Source organism: Mobula hypostoma, unplaced genomic scaffold (assembly GCF_963921235.1).
Source record: "Mobula hypostoma unplaced genomic scaffold, sMobHyp1.1 scaffold_36, whole genome shotgun sequence".
Taxonomy (NCBI): domain Eukaryota; kingdom Metazoa; phylum Chordata; class Chondrichthyes; order Myliobatiformes; family Myliobatidae; genus Mobula; species Mobula hypostoma.
In genome coordinates this window covers 1073686-1091844 of record NW_026948187.1, presented here as the reverse complement: position 1 = coordinate 1091844, position 18159 = coordinate 1073686, and the positions used below count along the sequence as shown (strand labels likewise).

At 44.9% G+C, this 18159-nt stretch overlaps 1 protein-coding gene and 1 pseudogene across 6 annotated transcripts; one reads left to right on the top strand and one right to left on the bottom strand.

Annotated features, from left to right (window-relative positions):
- Positions 1-18159, bottom strand: part of LOC134341626 (zinc finger protein 585B-like) — a 196923-nt pseudogene that overhangs the window by 61697 nt on the left and 117067 nt on the right.
- On the top strand, positions 1145-17808 carry LOC134341620 (zinc finger protein 229-like). Of its 6 annotated transcripts, none has more exons than XR_010016796.1 (3): positions 1145-1294; positions 2951-3363; positions 17502-17808. XR_010016796.1 is itself a non-coding variant. In XM_063039519.1 (3 exons), the coding sequence occupies exon 3, from the start codon at positions 7071-7073 to the stop codon at positions 7854-7856; it is 786 nt and encodes a 261-aa protein (XP_062895589.1). In that variant the 5' UTR covers positions 1150-1294; positions 2951-3101; positions 6800-7070; the 3' UTR covers positions 7857-10250. The 6 variants fall into 6 exon arrangements, 4 of the variants coding, with proteins under 4 accessions (XP_062895589.1, XP_062895588.1, XP_062895586.1 ...); XR_010016797.1 differs by lacking the exon at positions 17502-17808 and adding an exon at positions 12420-12512; XM_063039519.1 differs by lacking the exon at positions 17502-17808 and adding an exon at positions 6800-10250 and having other exon boundaries at positions 1150-1294; positions 2951-3101.

The window sequence follows — 18159 nt, the reverse complement described above, 5'->3', positions numbered from 1 at the left end:
CAAACTCCCGAAACTCTCGGGATCTAAGATACAGTTGATGTCATTTTCACGATATAAATGTACATTTTTTTGTCAATAGCAGACTGAGGAGTGTTGATTTGGTCCCTCAGCCAAATTGTTGGCACAGTTTGGGAACAACTGGGCTCCGAGCACCGGTCCCTACAACACCGAATGGGACATCCTGCAGGCCCAAGCAAAGTCTTGTTATTCCAGTGGCCACACATTTAAATTCCATGTCCCATTCCCATTCTGATATGTCTATCCACGGCCTCCTCTTCTGTCAAGATGAAGCCACACTCAGGTTGGAGGAACAACACCTTATATTCCGTCGGCTTAGCCTCCAACCTGATGGCATGAATATTGACATCTCTAACTTCCGTTAATGCCTCTCCCCGCCTTCACAGACCATCCCTTATTTATTTATTTAATATATTTTTATTTTCCCCCTTTTTTCTCTCTTTTCTCTCCCTCTGTCCCTCTCACTATAACTCCTTGCCTGATCTCCACCGTCCGGGCACACCTCCCGCTTCTCTCTCCCTAGGCTTCCCATCCCGTGATCCTCTCCCTTCTCTAGCCTCGTATCCCTTTTGCCCATCAACTTTCCCGCTCTTAGCCTCGTCCCTCCCCCTCCTGTCTTCTTCTATCATTTCGGATCTCCCCCTTCCCCTTCCCACTTTCAAATCTCTACTATTTCTTCTTTCAGTTAGTCCTGACGAAGGGTCTCGGCCCGAAACGTCGACTGTACCTCTTCCTATAGATGCTGCCTGGCCTGCTGCGTTCCACTAGCATTTTTTGTGTGTGTTTCTTGTTCCTCCAATTTGTTTTGAGCTGTGAAAGTATTTTTTTATATCAGAACTACCATGGAGACTAAAATTATCTGAGTTAAAATGTTGTCCTTCACCCACTGACGTGCTATATAAACTTTTAACAGTGTAGAAAAGTAAAAGGATTTGTGCATGGGAATCACAAACACAACAGCACGTTCGTTCCGCTGTATCTGTCAGTTCACCAGCGCTTTAATGCCGCCGATCCTTGAATGTGGAGGTGGAGATGCTGGAGAAGACAGCGCCCCACTCGCTACAAGGAGAGCCCGATCACGTGTCCATGTCCGTGATCTGATTGGATACATCGCCATGACGTTGATAGCAGTGTGATGTCATTCACTGGCTCTCATTTTGGAAGGGATTCAGTCGCCATCGCAGATACACCAACAGCTTCGCACTGGGAAGCGGCCGTTCACCTGCTCCGTGTGTGTGAAGAGACTCATTCAGTTAACCCACCTTGTGATGCTCCGGTGAGTTCACAATAAATAGAGGCCACATTTCTGTCCGGAGTGAGCAAAGAGTTTTACTCAATCATCCCAGCTGCTGCAACACCAGCAACTTCACATTAGGGAGGAAGTTCAAATCAACTCTGTGTCAAATGTTTAACCATCACGGTGACTGACGGCAGCTGCAGGTTCATGAGGGACTGTTACTGTCAGATTCTGCAGTTCTTGCGGCTGCTCATCGCACCCAGGACTGAACCCTGGTCACTGAGCATTGGAAAAGTCTGTTCTGCCGATGTTAGCCTTAAACTAGACTGGTGTTTAATATTCTGGATCTGTGAAAGATAAATCAGTTCTGTATCAAATCCCGTGTCTCAGGTACTTACTGTCTGTAATGTACACTAGAGAGGCCACTCGGCCCATCTGGTCCTGCCTATGTTTATGATCCATATCAGTATATCAATATCTATCCCCGCCGTTCCCCCCTCACTCTCCCTGTGATGACAGGTTGCAACTGGTCACCACTCTGTGGGATAGGAGATTCCCCTTGAATTTCATAGAATCATAGAAATCTACAGCACATTACAGACCCTTTGGCCCACAATGTTGTGCCGACCATGTAACTTACTCTAGAAACTGCCTAGAATTACCCTACCACTCAGGCCTCTATTTTCGTAATCTCCATGTACCTATCTATGAGTCTCTTAAAAGACCCTATTGTATCCGCCTCTACCACCATTGCTGGCAGTGCATTCCACACACACACCACTCTTTGTTTAATAAACTTAGCTCTGACATCTCCTCTGCACCTATTTCCAAGCAGCTTAAGCCTATGCCCCCTCGTGTTAGCCATTTCAGCCCTGGAAAAAGCCTCTGGCTATCCACACGACCAATGCCTCTCATCATCTTATACACCTGCATGAATTTCCTGCATGATTTTCTCCAGGCTGAATAAGACGATGAGCTCACTGTGGTTTTGACTTTCTTCAGGGCTCTGGACTAAGGTGGTTAAGCTCCTTCTTTCCCGCTCTTTTCAACTTTTTGGGGTGATTTTCACTAATTTCAAACAACTGTGCCTCAGACAGCTGGGTTGTTGCAATGCGCTGCTAAAGTCTGACAGGTGACCAGATAGTGAATCTTCGATGGAGCAGAGTCAGAAACCAATGAGTTGCCAGCCTGAGTCAGGGCTTTGGGGCTCCGGAAAGAGATGCGGCCTAGAGTTTACAAGAAGGAGGAAGAAGAGGAATCAGACCAGCAAGATGTGCCTACAAATGAAAGATCAAAAACATTTGGAAACTAGTTGATCAAAAAAATGGTTAATTTCTGCAAAATACTGGTGGAAATCAACAGATCAGGCAGCCAATGTGGAGAGGAACAAATAAACAACGTTTAGGCCGAGCCCCCTCAGCATTCATTGGCTGTGTACTCATTTGCTTAGTTGCTGCCTGAACTGCAGAGTTCCTCCAGCATTTTGTGTGTATGTGTCTACATTTCCAGCAACAGCAGAATCTCTTGTGTTTTATATCTGCATTTGTAAGAACGTTTTACTTTGGCATTAAACACGCGGGACGTTTGCTGATATTAAGTGTATTGTTGTATTAGAGCTGCTTTCTGCGTTAAAAGAGGTGATGAGTTTTCTACACAAAAAGAAACTGAGGTATGTACTTGAACCGGTGCTTGCAGAAACTTTCAATGGCTCCGGGATTAACTTGAAAGCTCTTTAACAATTCTCGCCGTCGCTGAAGCACCGACCGAATGCGCAGGCGTCAGGGTCGCGGCTGGTCCCGAATATCACGCATGCGCAGTACACAAAAGGCCTCGGATATCGCTGCCGGTGAGTGTTTCTCCGTGAGACCGTTTTCACTACCGACTGAGGGGCAATTGCTGTGACTCCGGAAACTGTGACCCGCAATCCCGGGACAGTCCTGTTCTCTTCCCTCTCTCTCAGCCCCACGATCCCCGCACGGACCCCGGGGAGCTTCCGGCTGATGAGGAAATGGGAGCCGATGGATCTCTCAGACAGAGCTGAGCTCCAGCTATCCAAATGCAAGGACTGGGAACTCGGAGACAGGGAACAAAATCTTTTACACCACCAGGTGAGAAAATCACCTTTATTCTACCTCCAATCACAAACAAGAGAAATTCTACAGATGCTGGAAATCCAAGCAACACACACAAAATACCGGAGGAATTCAGCATTAGTACTCTTTTCCTCAGATGCTGCCTGGCCTGCTGAGTTCCTCTATCATTTTGTGAGTGTTGCTTGTTTTACCTCCTCTTGTTCTGGACCTTTCTACCCGTGAGGACATGAATTGACCCATTCACTCTGGGCACATAATGATATCAAACACCTTAGCCCTGGGCAACAAGTAGCTTTCACATCACAGATGTGCCAGACTCCAATCAGACAGACTACTGCCCTTCTCATTATATTCACTGGCATTACTGGACCATCAATGAGTTCACCACAGTCAGTCATTTGGCAGAGGGTTCAGGGGAAATATTTATGTTCAATACAGAAACTGCTGTTACCTGTGTGTATTGCGGTGATGCAAAAGTTGCTGGAGAATTTGCAAGTGGGAAGAAGTGGAATGATATTTTGAAATCTGACTTCTTAAAGCATAATTTAGCCAGCAAACCCATATATAGTCACAGTCATAGTCATACTTTATCGATCCCGGGGGAAATTGGTTTTCATTACAGTTGCACCATAAATAAATAGTAATAGAACCATAAATAGTTAAATAGTAAAATGTAAATTATGCTAGTAAGTTAGGAAATAAGTCCAGGACCAGCCTATCGGCTCAGGGTGTCTGACCCTCCAAAGGAGGAGTTGTAAAGTTTGATGGCCAATGTGCAAAAGCTCTGGTGAGAAAATCCTTCATTACCCGTTACAGGCCTGCTACATTGGTTGTGTGATAGTGCAGATGAACTCGATCATACCCAGAGGAGATCAAAGTTCTTATTGACAGTGATATTAAATCATTAGAGAGAGGTGATATAGGATCGGAAGGTGCAGAATCTTTATGGGTTGAGCTAAGGAATAGCAGGGGTAAAAGGACCCTGATGGCAGTTATTTATAGGCCTCCAAACAGCTGCAGGGATGTGGACTACAAATTACAACTGGAAATAGAAAAGGCTTGTCAGAAGGGCCGTGTTATGATAATTGTGGGGGATTTTAACATGCGAGTGGATTGGGAAAATCAGGTCGGCACTGGATCACAAGAGAGAGAATTTGTAGAATGTCTGCGAGATGGCATTTTAGAACAGCTCGTTGTTGAGCCCACTAGGGGATCGGCTATACTGGATTGGGTATTGTGTAATGAACCGGAGGTGATTAGAGAGATTGAGGTGAAGGAACCCTTAGGAGGCAGTGATCATAACATGATTGAGTTCACTGTGAAATTTGAAAAAGAGAAGCCAAAATCTGATGTGTTGGTATTTCAGTGGAGTAAAGGAAATTACAGTGGCATGAGAGAGGAACTGGCCAAAGTTGACTGGAAAGGGACACTGGCGGGAAAGACAGCAGAGCAGCAGTGGCTGGAGTTTATGTGAGAAATGAGGAAGGTGCAAGACAGGTATATTCCAAAAAAATAAGGAATTTTCGAGTGGAAAAAGGATGCAACCATGGTTGACAAGAGAAGTCAAAACCAAAGTTAAAGCAAAGGAGAGGGCATACAAGGAAACAAAAATTAGTGGGAAGACAGAGGATTGGGAAGTTTTTAAAACCTTGCAAAAGGAAACCAAGAAGGTCATTAAGAGGGAAAAGATTAACTATGAAAGGAAGATAGCAAATAATATCAAAGAGGATACTAAGAGCTTTTTCAAGTATATAAAGAGTAAAAAACAGGTGAGAGTAGATATAGGACCGATAGAAAATGATGCTGGAGAAATTGCAATGGGAGATAAGGAGATGGTAGAGGAACTGAATGAGTATTTTGCATCAGTCTTCACTGAGGAAGACATCAACAGTGGGAACACTTTGTATCCAGTGATCATAATGCCATGAAATTCAAAGTAAATATGGAAAGGAGAGGTCTGGACCACGGGTTGAGATTCTAAATTGGAGAAAGGTCAATTTTGATGGTATCAGAAAGGATGTGACAAGTGTGGTTTAGGACAGGCTGTTTTCTGGCAAAGGTGTACCTGGTAAGTGGGAGGCCTTCAGAAGTTAATTTTTGAGGGTGTAGAGTTTGTATGTGCCTGCCAAAATAAAAGCTGAAAGGTAACTGGTGCAGGGAACCTTGGTTTTTGAGAGATATTGAGGCCCGGAATATTTTGTTCCTCTTAATGCCTCAGACTGTTGGGTGCTACCAAGACTCATTAATAACTACAATATCATAATTCCACGCCCTGAGCTCATCCGACTTTTTTTTAGTCATCTTCTGTTGGTTCCTAAAAGCTTCCCAATAGTTTTTGTTCTATATTTTGCCCTCTCTTTGGCTTTTATGTTGGCTTTGGCTTCTCATTTCAGCCACGGTTGTGTCCTCCTGCCTTTCCAATGCTTCCACTTCTTTGGGATGTATCGATCACTCAGCTCCCGAATTGCTCCCAGAAACTCCAGCCATTGCTGCTCCATTGTCACTCTTACCTTTTCCCTTCCAAACAAGTTTGGCCAGCTTCTCTGTCATAGAAACATGGAGAAGTTCAGTATGTAAACAGGCCATTTGGCCCATCTAGTTAATGCCAAAAAAACATTTAAGTTGTCTAATGCATCTACCTGCACCGGGACCATCGCCGTCCATACCCCTACCATCCAGGCTCCCATCCAAACGTCTTTGAAATGGCTTATATCACCACTTGTGCTGACATCTCATTCCACACTCTCACAACCATTTCAGTAAAGAGCTTTACCACATATTCCTGTTAAATTTTCACCTTCCCCACTTACCCATGACCTCTGGTTGTCATCCCACCCAACCTCAGTGGAAAAAGCTGCTTGCATTTACCCTATCTATACCCTCATAATTTTGTATACGTCCAGCAAATCCTCAAAGCAATGTATAATTTCCTTGTTTATGTTCAGAGCCTTTTTTTAGGTGTATAGGATGATGAGGAGCATTGATCGTGTGGATAGCCAGAGTTTTATTCCCAGGGCTGAAATGGCTAACACGAGGGGGCATAGTTTTAAGGTGCTTGGAAATAGACACTGAGGGAATGTCAGGGGTAAGTTTTTTTTTACACAGAGAGTGGTGGGTGCGTGGTGTGCACTGCTGGCTAATTTGCTTTTGATTGTTTCACTTAGTGTGGGGCCAAGCACCCATGCAGCTCAGTGAAGAGAGTCAATCTGAGCCAGGACACAGATTGGAGATGGCAGAAATGCCCCATTCTTATCGAGACAGGAAGAGCATCAGAGAGTTTGATGGTTATCCCAGATACCAGCACTGTGCCCAGTTAGAAGATGATTTCTCTCCAACTTGGGTTGAACTTCACTGTAACAGTGTGATGTCAGATCACACCATGACGACTCAAGAGATCTCATCTGACATGTTGTCCTTCACCCACTGATGGATTTTGTAAATCATTTTACAGGTTTAATATGACAAGGAATTTGTCTATGAGAATCTCAAAAACAACACACTCGATATCGTTCCTGCTCAGACAGTGGGAATGGATTCAGTCGGTCATTTCAACTGAAGGTACATCAGCAAGTTCACACTGGACAAGGCCATTCACCTGTTCTGTGTGTGAGAAGGGATTCAGTCGGTCTTCCCACCTGTGGACACACCAGTCAGTTCACACTGGGCAGAGGCTGGTCATCTGCTAAATTTGTGGGGAAGCATTTATTCGGTCATCTGACCTAATGGCTCACCAGCGAGTTCACACCGGGGAGTGGCCGTTCACCTGCTCAGACTGTGGGAAGGGATTCACTTGCTCATCTCAACTGAAGGTACATCAGCGAGTTCACACTGGGGAGAGGCCATTCACCTGCTCAGACTGTGGGAAGGGATTCACTCAGTCATCTAAACTGAAGGCACATCAACGAGTTCACACTGGGGAGAGGCCGTTCACCTGCTCAGACTGTGGGAAGGGATTCACTGAGTCATTTCATCTACTGAGACACCAGTCAGTTCACACCGGAGAGTGGCCATTCACCTGCTCTGAATGTGGGAAGGGATTCGCTTGCTCATCTAAACTGAAGGTACATCAGGGAGTTCACACTGGGGAGAGGCCATTCACCTGCTCATTCTGTGGGAAGGGATTCACTTTATCATCTCAGCTACTGAGACACCAGTCAGCCCACATAGGGAAATGGCCGTTCACCTGCTCAGTCTGTGGGAAAGGATTCATTTTCTCATCTCAACTGAAGGTACATCAGAGAGTTCACACTGGGGAGAGGCCATTCACCTGTTCAGACTGTGGGAAAGGATTCTTTCAGTCATCCCACCTTCAAGAACACCGGTTAGTTCACAGTGGGGAGCGGTCGTTCATCTGCTCAGTATGTGGGAAGGGATTCACTCGGTTATCTCAACTACAGAGACACCAGCGAGTTCACACAGGGGAGAGGCCATTCACCTGCTCCGTGTGTGGGAAGGGATTCACTTGGTTATCCCAACTACATAAACACCAGCGAGTTCACACTAGGTAGAGGCCGATCACCTGCTCAATCTTTGGAGAGAGATTCTCTCAGCCAAATCAATCATATGTGTATCATTGAGTCCACACTGGGGAGAGACAGTTCACCTGCTGTGAATGTGGGAAAGGATTCACTCAGTCATCTAACCTTATGTAACTCTCGCTTCAGCTAGCAGCTCAATATTGGGGGTGATAGCTTCCCAGCCCGGGCAAGTTAAGAAATCTCGTTTGGGTGGATGCTGCGTGATGTGTCCCCTGTTACAAATCAGTATCCCAAAATAACAAACGGTACACAATATGTGATTAAACGATTGCTCTTTATAATTCTTACTTTGACTATAGGGTTAGTGAAGTAAACAAAAAAAAAAGAAAAAGAGCCCGCTCTCACCATTCGCGCCTTGTCATCTCTCTCCAGCAAATGACCATGAAAATCTCTCTTCCAGACTCACAAGGGAGAACATTTTTGTCATTGGATAGCCCTGCACTCCAAAACCCTGTTATCTCTAGTCGTAACCTAAACATCACTGCTTCAGATAAACCATTACCTGAGCAGTGAAACATTGCTGAGTGGCCGTTACATTAGCAGTGAAACCTACAGCATGTTACACTTGTGACACACTGCTGGGTTCACACTGGGGAGAACGTTTCAATAAGCTGCTTGCTGGATATTTGTCCATCACCATTGCTGAATACAATTTCGAGAATGACTATCGGTGCTGAACTCTGCAATTATTGCTGCTGGTCACCACACCCAGTTCTGCACCCTGGTCACTGGGCATGGGAGGAGTTTCTTCTGCTGCATATTCACCTTTAATGGGACTGGAGTTTAAAATTCTGGATCTGAGACAAATAAGTCATTTCTATTTTAAACTCTGTCTCTGGTACTTAGTGAATTTATAACACACCTAGTGTACAGTAGAGAATCAGCTCAGGCCAGCTGGACCCTGCCAGTGATTCAGTTCCATGGCAGTCCTTTGAAATCCTCCCCTGTTGTTCATCTCTCGCTCTCCCTGTGGTGATGGGTTCCAAACAGTCACCACTCTGTGGGTGAAGAGGTTTCCCTTGAATTCTCAGCAGTCTGAAGAAGTCGAGCTGACTGCAGTTCTGTCTGAGATGTTCTTCGTCCCTCTAATCTCTGGCCTGAGGAAGAATGACATTGGTCATTAAATTCCTTAATCACTACTCATTTCCACATTATGGGTCATTTTTCCTGCTTCTGAAGGGTTGTTAGAAAACACCACTGTCCTCTAAAGACTGAAAACAGAATGGGAAACCATCAGTTGGATGATCAGTGGAGCAGGGTCAGAAACCAGAGGCAGGTCTGCACAGGGCAGAGTTTGGGGCTCTGGACGATGGTCGGGGTAAGACGTATGATGAGGAGAAGGGAATCAGCAACAGGGCATGGCAACGAATGACAGAGTAACAACATTTGGAAGCAGACTGACAGAGAAAATCTTTTGGTTGTCTGACTGATGACACAAATAATACCTGTGGTGAGGTGCTCCACTGGTTGAGGAACATGTGTGTGTGTGTTGGGAATGGTTTTATCTATTGACTGAATTGTTCCTGCTTGTTTATCCTGTAATATTATATCCAGATGGTTTTATGGATGGTCCTGTCTGAAATAATGTATGTATTATCCTATAATTTGTAAGATTTTGACTCTAAAACTGGAACAGCCTTGAATTTATGGTGCCTTTATGAAGTTATGGAGGACATTCATGAGTTTGTATTTTAAAGCAAAATTTTGGTGAATGATATTTGCCACTTTATTGTACCGCTGTAAGTAATCAGATTGAGTTAAACTGCTGCAGGATCCTGGCATGTGTTGCATTGTGTCTGGTTTCTCTTGGCATTTTCTGCACTTATTGCCTTGTTTGTTTGTATTTCATGTATTTTTGATTTTTTTACTTTCTTTTTGTTAACCACCTTGTCCTGTATTTCTGCAAGGAACCCCTCTGTTTCTGGGAAGAGTTTTCCAACTCTCCGTCAGGTGCTCGATGCTTCCTTGTGAACATCTCGTTTGCTCAGAATATTAGGATGTCTCCCATGGAGGGTTGTACTCATTCCACTGGTTAATGTTTTCTTCCACAGTGATGATTCATTTTTCTGAGTTGGCCTCTCATTGAAGTTTTCTAGTCTGTATTTCTTATCACAATTTCATATACACACATGGAGTGCTGAATCCTGTTCATTTTTGATGAAAATATAAAGTTAGAAGTTTTATTTGACTGTTGTGTGATTTTTTTTTTCATGTGTGTTATTTCTCTTCTCCTTTCTGTCCAAGGTAGTGTTAATTGAAGTGGGTTTGAATATAAATAGTCTTTTCTAAAGTTTTCTAAAGTTCTTATTTATCTTTGTAAATTTTACGGATTGAAATGGGACCAAGATATTTTCATTAAAAAAGTCAATGTCAGTATTGACAAAAGTGTTTATTGCCTTTGTTGTATTTGTTAACTGTTGAGCTCTGTTTGGCAGGTTTTTTTAAGCATTGAACTAAATACTGTCAAAGGTTTCCCCTATTTCACACTACTTTCTATTTTCTTTGCTTGTTGATATTCCAGAGACATGAGTATCTGGAAGAGTCCTGGCCTGAGATGTTGATTCCCATCCATAGATGCTGCCTGACATGCTGAGCTCCTCCAGCACTTTGTGTGTAGTTCTCTAGATTTCTAGCATCTGCAGGTCCTCGTGTTTCCCAGCTACTTATATGTTTCTTGAAAGAACAAGCTGATAGTGGCGTTCTGTGGCTCTGTTTGTAAAATATTAAATTAAATCATTAGAAAGAGGTGACATATGGTTGGAAGCTGTAGAATCTGTGGGTGGAATTAAGGAACAGCAAATATATTTAAAAAAATCCCTGATGGGAATTGTATGGAGACCTCCAAACAGTAGTAAGTATGTGGTCCACAAATTACAATGGGAAATAGAAAATGTGTGCCAAAAGGGCAATGTTACAATAGTCATGAGGGATTGTCATGCAGGTGATTAGGAAAATTAGGATGGTGTTGGTCTCAAGAGGAGGAATTTCTAGAATGCCTACAAGATGCTTTTTTAGAGCAGCTCGTGGTTGAGCCCACTTGAAGATCAGCTATTCTGGATTGGGTGTTGTAATGAACTGGAATTAATTAGGTCACTTCAGTTCAAAGAACACTTAGGGGCAAGTGATCTTAATATGATCAAATTCACCCTGACTTTAGAGAAGAAGAAGCTAAAGTCAGATGTGAAATAAAGAGAATTAGAGAGGCATGAGAGAAGAATTGGTCAAATTTGATTTGAAAAGAACATGGGCAGGGATGAAAACAGAGCAGCAATGGCTGGAATTTCTGGAAGCAATTCGGAAAGGCACAGGATATATACATTACAAAGAGGAAATAGTATTCTAAAGGTAAGGTGACAAAACCGTGGCTGATAAGAGAAATCAAAGACAACATAAAAACCAAAGACGAGGAATTCTGCAGATGCTGGAAATTCAAGTAACACACATCATAGTTGCTGGTGAACGCAGCAGGCCAGGCAGCATCTCTAGGAAGAGGTACTGACGAAGGGTCTCGGCCTGAAACGTCAACTGTACCTCTTCCTAGAGATGCTGCCTGGCCTGCTGCGTTCACCAGCAACTTTAATGTGTGTTGCATAAAAACCAAAGAGAGGGCATAGAGCAAAAATTACGAGGAAGTTAGAGGATTGGGAAGCTTTTAAAAACCAACAGAATGCAACTAAAACAATTAAGGAAAAGATGGAATACATAGGTGAGCTAGACAGTAATATTAAAGAGGATATCAGATTTTTCTTCAGGTACATTTAGTGTAAAAGAGAAGCGGAAGTGGATATCAAACCACTGAAAAATGATGGTGGAGAGGTAGTAATGGGCTGGGGGTGCACTGTGATGGCAGATGAACTGAGTAAGTATTGTACATCACTCTTATCTGTCGAAGACACTGGCAGGAATATGGAAGTCCCAGAAGTCAGTGGTCAGAATGTGTAAAGTTACATTACTCAGGAGAAGGTTACTGGGAAACAGAGATGGTCTGAAGGTAAAAAGGTCACCTGGACTAGATGGTGAACACCCCAGAGATCTGAAAGAGGTGGCTGAAGAGATGTGGAGGCATTAGCAATTATCTTTTGAGATTCGTTAAGGAAATTATATCCTCAGAAGTTTTTTCCTTCACTACTCCCCCTCTCCCAGTTTCACCTATCACCTACCACTTCTTCCACCCCTCTCACCCCCACACTTCTTCCTCTGACATCTCATTTTGTTTTCCCAGTCCTGATAAAGGGTCTCGGCCCAAAACATCGACTGTTTACTATTTCCCATATATGCTGCCTGGCCTCCTAGGTTCCTACTGCATTTTGTGTATGTGTTGCTTGGACTTCCAGCATCCACAGATTTTCTCCTGTTTTTGATAATAAAAGCAAAAGTGGGGTCATATAATATAGCAAGAAAATAGTGGGAAGTTAGAGGATTGGAAACTTCCACGTAACCAACAGGAAACAACAAAAAAAAACACAGGAGAGACACGATGAAAAATTAAGATAAGTGAGCCAATAATATCAAGTATCAAAATTTCTTTTTCAGATACATAAAGAGTAAAAGAGAGGCAAGAATGGATATTCTGCTGCTGAAAGATGATGCTGGCGAGTTATTAATAAAGCAGAGAAACAGCGGTCGAATGTAATAAGTATTCTGTGTCAATCTTCACTGTGTAAGACACTAGCTGTATCAGACCATAAGACATAGGAGCAGAATTAGGCCATTCAGCCCCATCAAGTCTGCTCCGCCGTTCTATCATGGCTGATCCCAGTTCTTACTCAACCCCATGCATCTGCCTCCTCGGCAGATCCGGTAATGCCCTGACTGATCAGGCAATATTTCCCTGCACAGAAGCTGTGCTGGCTTTGACTTATTTCATCATTGGTCTCCCAGTACCCCAAAACCTCATCTGTTATAATAGACTCTTAACACTTTCCCAGACACTGACGTTAGGCTAACTGGACTATACTTTGCTTTCTTTTGCCTTCCTCCCTTCTCAAAGAGTGGATTGACATTTGCAATTTTCCTCACCTCCGGGACCATGCCAGAATCAAGTGATTCTTGACAGGTCATAACCAATACATCTGTTATCTCTTCAGCAACCTCTATCAGGACTCTGCGATGTAGTCCATCTGGTCCAGGTGACTTATCCATGTTAAGAACCTGAGTTTGCCCAGCACGTTTTCCTTTGTAATAGCAATGGCACTCACTCCTGTTCCCTGACACTCATGGATCTCTGGCACACTGCTAGTGTCTTCCACAGAGAAGATAGATGCAAAGTACCTATCAAGTTCATCTACCATCTCTTCCCCATTTCTACCTCATGAGCATCATTTTCCAGCGGTCCAATGTCAACTGTCGCCTCCCGTTCGCTTTTTTATAACTAGTTTATATTATTGTCTAGTTTGCCCTCTTATTTTACCTTTAGCATTCTTATCTATTTTTCATTGCCTGTTTTGAATTTTAAAAGCTACCCAATTATCTAACTTCCTACTCACTTTTGCTGCCTTATATGCACTTTACTTCACTTTTATACAGTCCTTAACTTCCTTTGTCAGCCACGGTAGCCTAGCCCCGCTGTCTGAGAGCTACTTCGTCGGGACACATCTATCCTGTACATTATGAACTATTCTCAGAAACGTCAGCCATTTCTGCTCTGGCGTCATCCCCACGAGTATCCTTCTCCAATCCACCTGGGGAATCACCTCTCTCATGCCTGTGTAATTCCCTTTGTTCCATTGTGATACTATGCATGTGACCTATGCTCCTCCCTCAGAAATTGCAGTAGGAATTCAAGCATATTATTGTCCCTGCCTTCTAATGGTTCCTTTACATTAACCTTCCTAATAAGATCTGGGTTATTACAGAATATCCAATCAAAGATTGTAGTTCCCCGAGTAGGCTCAACCATCTGCTGCTCTAAAATGCCCTTTCGTAGGAATTCAATACATTCCCTCTCTTGCGATCTGACACAAATATGACTTCCCAATTGTCCTGCAGATTGAAGTCATGCACTACAATTGTGTCATTAAATTTATTACATAAATGCCAACCATTCGGGAGTATCTGGGGCAGAAGTGAGGATACATGCTTTTTACCAAGGAGTGAAGGTGTTTTGGAAGCTAAAAGGCCTGAAGGTAGATAAGACTCCTGGACCAGAAGGTGAACACCCCAGGGTTCAGAAAGAGGTAGCTGAAGAGATTGTGAAGGCATTAGAGTCATAGAACACTACAACATAGGAAAATGCCATTCGGCCAATGTAGTCCATGCCAAAACATTAATCTGCCGAGTTCCAACAACTTCCACCTGGACCATAGCCCTCCATATCCTTCTCATCCATGGACCAAAGCAAACTTCTCTTAAAGGTTGAAATCGTCCCTGCCACTTGCTCTGGCAGATCGTTGCACACTCTCCCCGCCTCTGAACAAATAACTTCCCCCTTAGTTTTCTCTTAAAGTAATGGGTAACGATGTATCAAGAATCACTAGATTTTGGAATGGTTCTGGTGGACTAGTAAGTACAAATGAGAGGGAGGCAGAAGAAAGAAAATTATAGGACAGTTCGGCTGACCACAGTGGTCAGGAAGGTGTTTGTGTGTATTAAGGGTGAGTTTTTTGGGTACTGTAATTGGGGACGCCTGATGAAGTAGGCCAAGGTCAGCCGGAATCCTTTAGATGAAATTATGACTGACAAATCACTTGGAATTCTTTGAGGAAATAGCAGGCAGGATAGATAAAGCAGAGCCAGTGGATGTTGTTGACCTGGATTTTCAGATGATCTTTAACAAGGTACCCCATGAAAGGCTCGCTGAGAAAGTAAGGAGGCATGCGATGCAAGGCGACATTGTTTTGTGGATCCAGAACTGGCGTTCCCACAGAAGGCAAAGAGTGGTTGTAGATGGGTCAAATTCTGCACGGAGGTCGGTGACCAGTGGTGTTCCTCAGGGATCTGTTCTGGGACCCCGACTCTTCTTATAAATGACCTGGATGAGGAAGTTAGTAAATTTACTTATGACAAAAAAGGTTGGGGGTGTTGTGAATAGTGTGGAGGGCTGTCAGAGGTTACATCGGGACATTGATAGGATGCAAAACCGGGCTGAGAAGTGGCAGATGGAGTTAACCCCAGATAAGTGTGAAGTGGCTCATTTTGGTAGGTCAAATATGATAGCAGAATATAGTATTAATGGTAAGACTCTTGGCAGTGTCGAGGATCAGAGCGACCTTGGGGTCCGAGTCTATAGGACACTCAAAGCTGCTACGCACGTTGACTCTGTGGTTAAAAGGGCATATGGTGCATTGGCCTTCATCAATCGTGGAATTGAATTTAGGAGCCGAGAGGTAATGTTGCAGCTATATAGGACCCTGGTCAGACCCCACTTGGAGAACTGTGCTCAATCCTGGTTGCCTCACTGCAGGAAGGATGTGGAAACCATAGAAAGGGTGCAGAGGAGATTTACAAGGATGTTGCCTGGATCATGCTCTATGAGAATAGGTTGAGTGAACTCGGCCTTTTCTCCTTGGAGTGACGGAGGAGAGGTTACGGCGGGACTTTGATAGGATGCAAAACTTGGCTGAGAAGTGACAGATGGAGGATGAGAGGTGACCTGATAGGGGTGTATACGATGATGAAAGGCATTGATCGTGTGGATAGTCAGAGGCTTTTAAGAGGGTTGAAATTGCTATCACAAGAGGACACAGGTTTAAGGTGCTGGGGAGTAGAGACAGAGGAGATTGTCAGGGGTAAGTATTTTACTCAGAGAATGGTGAGTGGGTGAAATTGGCTGCCCGCAATGGTGGTGGAGGCGGATACGATAGGGTGTTTTAACAGACTTTTGGATAGGTACATGGAGCTGAGAAAATTAGAGGGCTATGGGTAACCCTAGGTAATTTTAAGGTAAGGACATGTTTGGCACAGCTTTGTGGGCTGAAGGGTCTGAATTGTGTTGTAGGTTTTCTATGTTTCTATGAACATACATTTTGTGTCAGTAACAGATTTGGAAATGTTGGATTTGGTCTCTCAGCCAAATCGTTGACACAGTTTGGGAACAACTGGGTGCAAAGCATTAGTCCCTACAACACCGACTGGGACATCCTGCAGGCCCGGGAAGGGTCTGGTTACTCCTTGTATTTGAACACATAGAGACCAGGAACAGGAGAAGGCCACTCGGCCCCTCCACACCGTCCTGTCATTCAATAAGACCCGGACCCCCAACACCACTCCCACCCCCACTTTGCCCGGACCATTGGCCCCGCTTGCAGGGCAACAGTCTGCCGGTGTTTGCCCCCCAATGTGGTGAATCGCCACCACCGTGGGCTCAGACATTTCCACAGATGAGCCCCTCCTGTCCCCACCGGGACAAACATCCTGTCCGCCCCCTCTCTCACCGTCTTCATCCTTTCAATAAAATCCCCCTCTCCCTCCCCGGGGAACCGGCATCAAACCGACGGGCCGAGCGGTCTCCTCCTACCTCTCAGCGATACATCAGACTCCGGCCGCAGGAGACGCTTCACAAACGCCCCAACTTCCCTCGGAGGGAAATGGAAATAAATCAGAAAGCGGACATTTACTTTGGGATTTGCAGCAGGAGACGGGGTAACGCCCTCCCGGCTGGTCCGCCTCCACTATTGGGTGTAACCAGTGATTGACATCGCTTCGCACCAATGGGAATAGCGCAGCTCTGCAATCAATTCAATTCCTCTGTTGTCCCTGTTCGGGTGCGGGGGGGGGGGGGTCGTGGCTCGTGCTCAGTAGCTCAGCCGTTAAACCGAAAAAGCTCGAGCACAGCAGCGCGTGTGTGACGTAAGGCACCGTGCTCGTGACAGCAGATGCAGATACGGGGAGACCATGGGTGACGTCAGGCCCGTGGGGGGGGGGTGCTGTGTGACGTCACGTGAGGGGGAGCGCTTCAGTTTTAAAACACCTTTTGTTGGGTCCGATCTGGAACAACAAAATTAAATTCGGGTTTCATCGGGAGCGGATCCGGTGTTGTGAGATGTGTCCGGCTGTGCCGTGTTGTTGGTGGAGTGGGCAGCGGGGTGTTTGTCTCCGGGCTCTCCTCAGCCCCGGTTTTCACTTTGCCACCGAGCCCGGGCCGTGGATCAATTCCTTGTGGTTGTGCAGGGGGTTTGGGGCGAAGGGACAGTCTGTCTGTCTGTGTGGGTCGGGGTTATGAGTGGGTGTGGGTGTGGGTCCCGGCACAAATTAACTTGTAAACACCGGACCATCTGGTGAATTGGATCAGACAGCTTCGCTCGCCTGTCCTTTCAGGAAACAACAATTCTCTCTTCATATTAATGACTGTCTAAACTTGCTGTGAACAAGATTCTGTGTTACAAGATTGTGAGTTACAGAGTCTAGGACAGCTGTCACCGTCATGGGCTGCGAGTGCAGACAGGGATTGGGGTCACTGAGCTGTGCATCAGAGAAGGACACGGGTTTGTACAGCCTCCTGTGGGGTAGAAATGTCCACACGGTGAATTCGGATCTGCTGGCACATCGGGAGTCTGAAAGGGAAAGGGAATAGGGAAGGGGCTGAGCAGAGAGTTTTAACAGGGGAACCTGTTCAGGGGTGGAGGGGTACAGGAGCTGTCTGATAGATCGTTTTAATTGTTTTTTATAATCTGACAGATGGTGACTGAGGAAGAAGCTTGTTGACGGAGGATACCCGGAGGCGAGCAGCTCAGACACGGAATCAGGAATTGAATTGAATTGACTTTATTTCTTACATCCATCAGGAGTAAAAATCTTTACCTTACGTCTCCATCTAAATGTGCAACGTGCAATCATAGTAATTTATAATAGTTTATAATAAATAAAACAGACATTGTAATATAGAGTACACTCAAGTCAGCGTGAGTTCATCAGTCTGACAGCCTGGTGGAAGAAGCTGTCCCGGAGCCTGTTGGTCCTGGCTTTTATGTTGCGGTACCGCTTCCCGGATGGTATCAGGAGAGTGACAGTGATGTGATTTCCTGTGTCACGGGTACAGACAGTCGTCTCAAGTGAGGAGTTTGTGTGGAGATGCAGCTTCCCTGGAGGTGGAGGAAAGAGGACACACCAACAGGTGGAACCAGCTGTGGGAAGACATGGTTTGTCAGGTCTGAAGATGAGCTGAATGTACCATAACCTTCAGACTGAATCAGAAAACCATTCTGAGGGTATTTGAAATGTCAGAAGCAGGGGAGATGTGACCACATGTGCAGAGGGCAGGGGTTGCGTCTCCATCAGACCCTCAGTGAGATGGTTCAAGTTACAACGTGCAGGAATGAAAACATTGTTTGGTGCT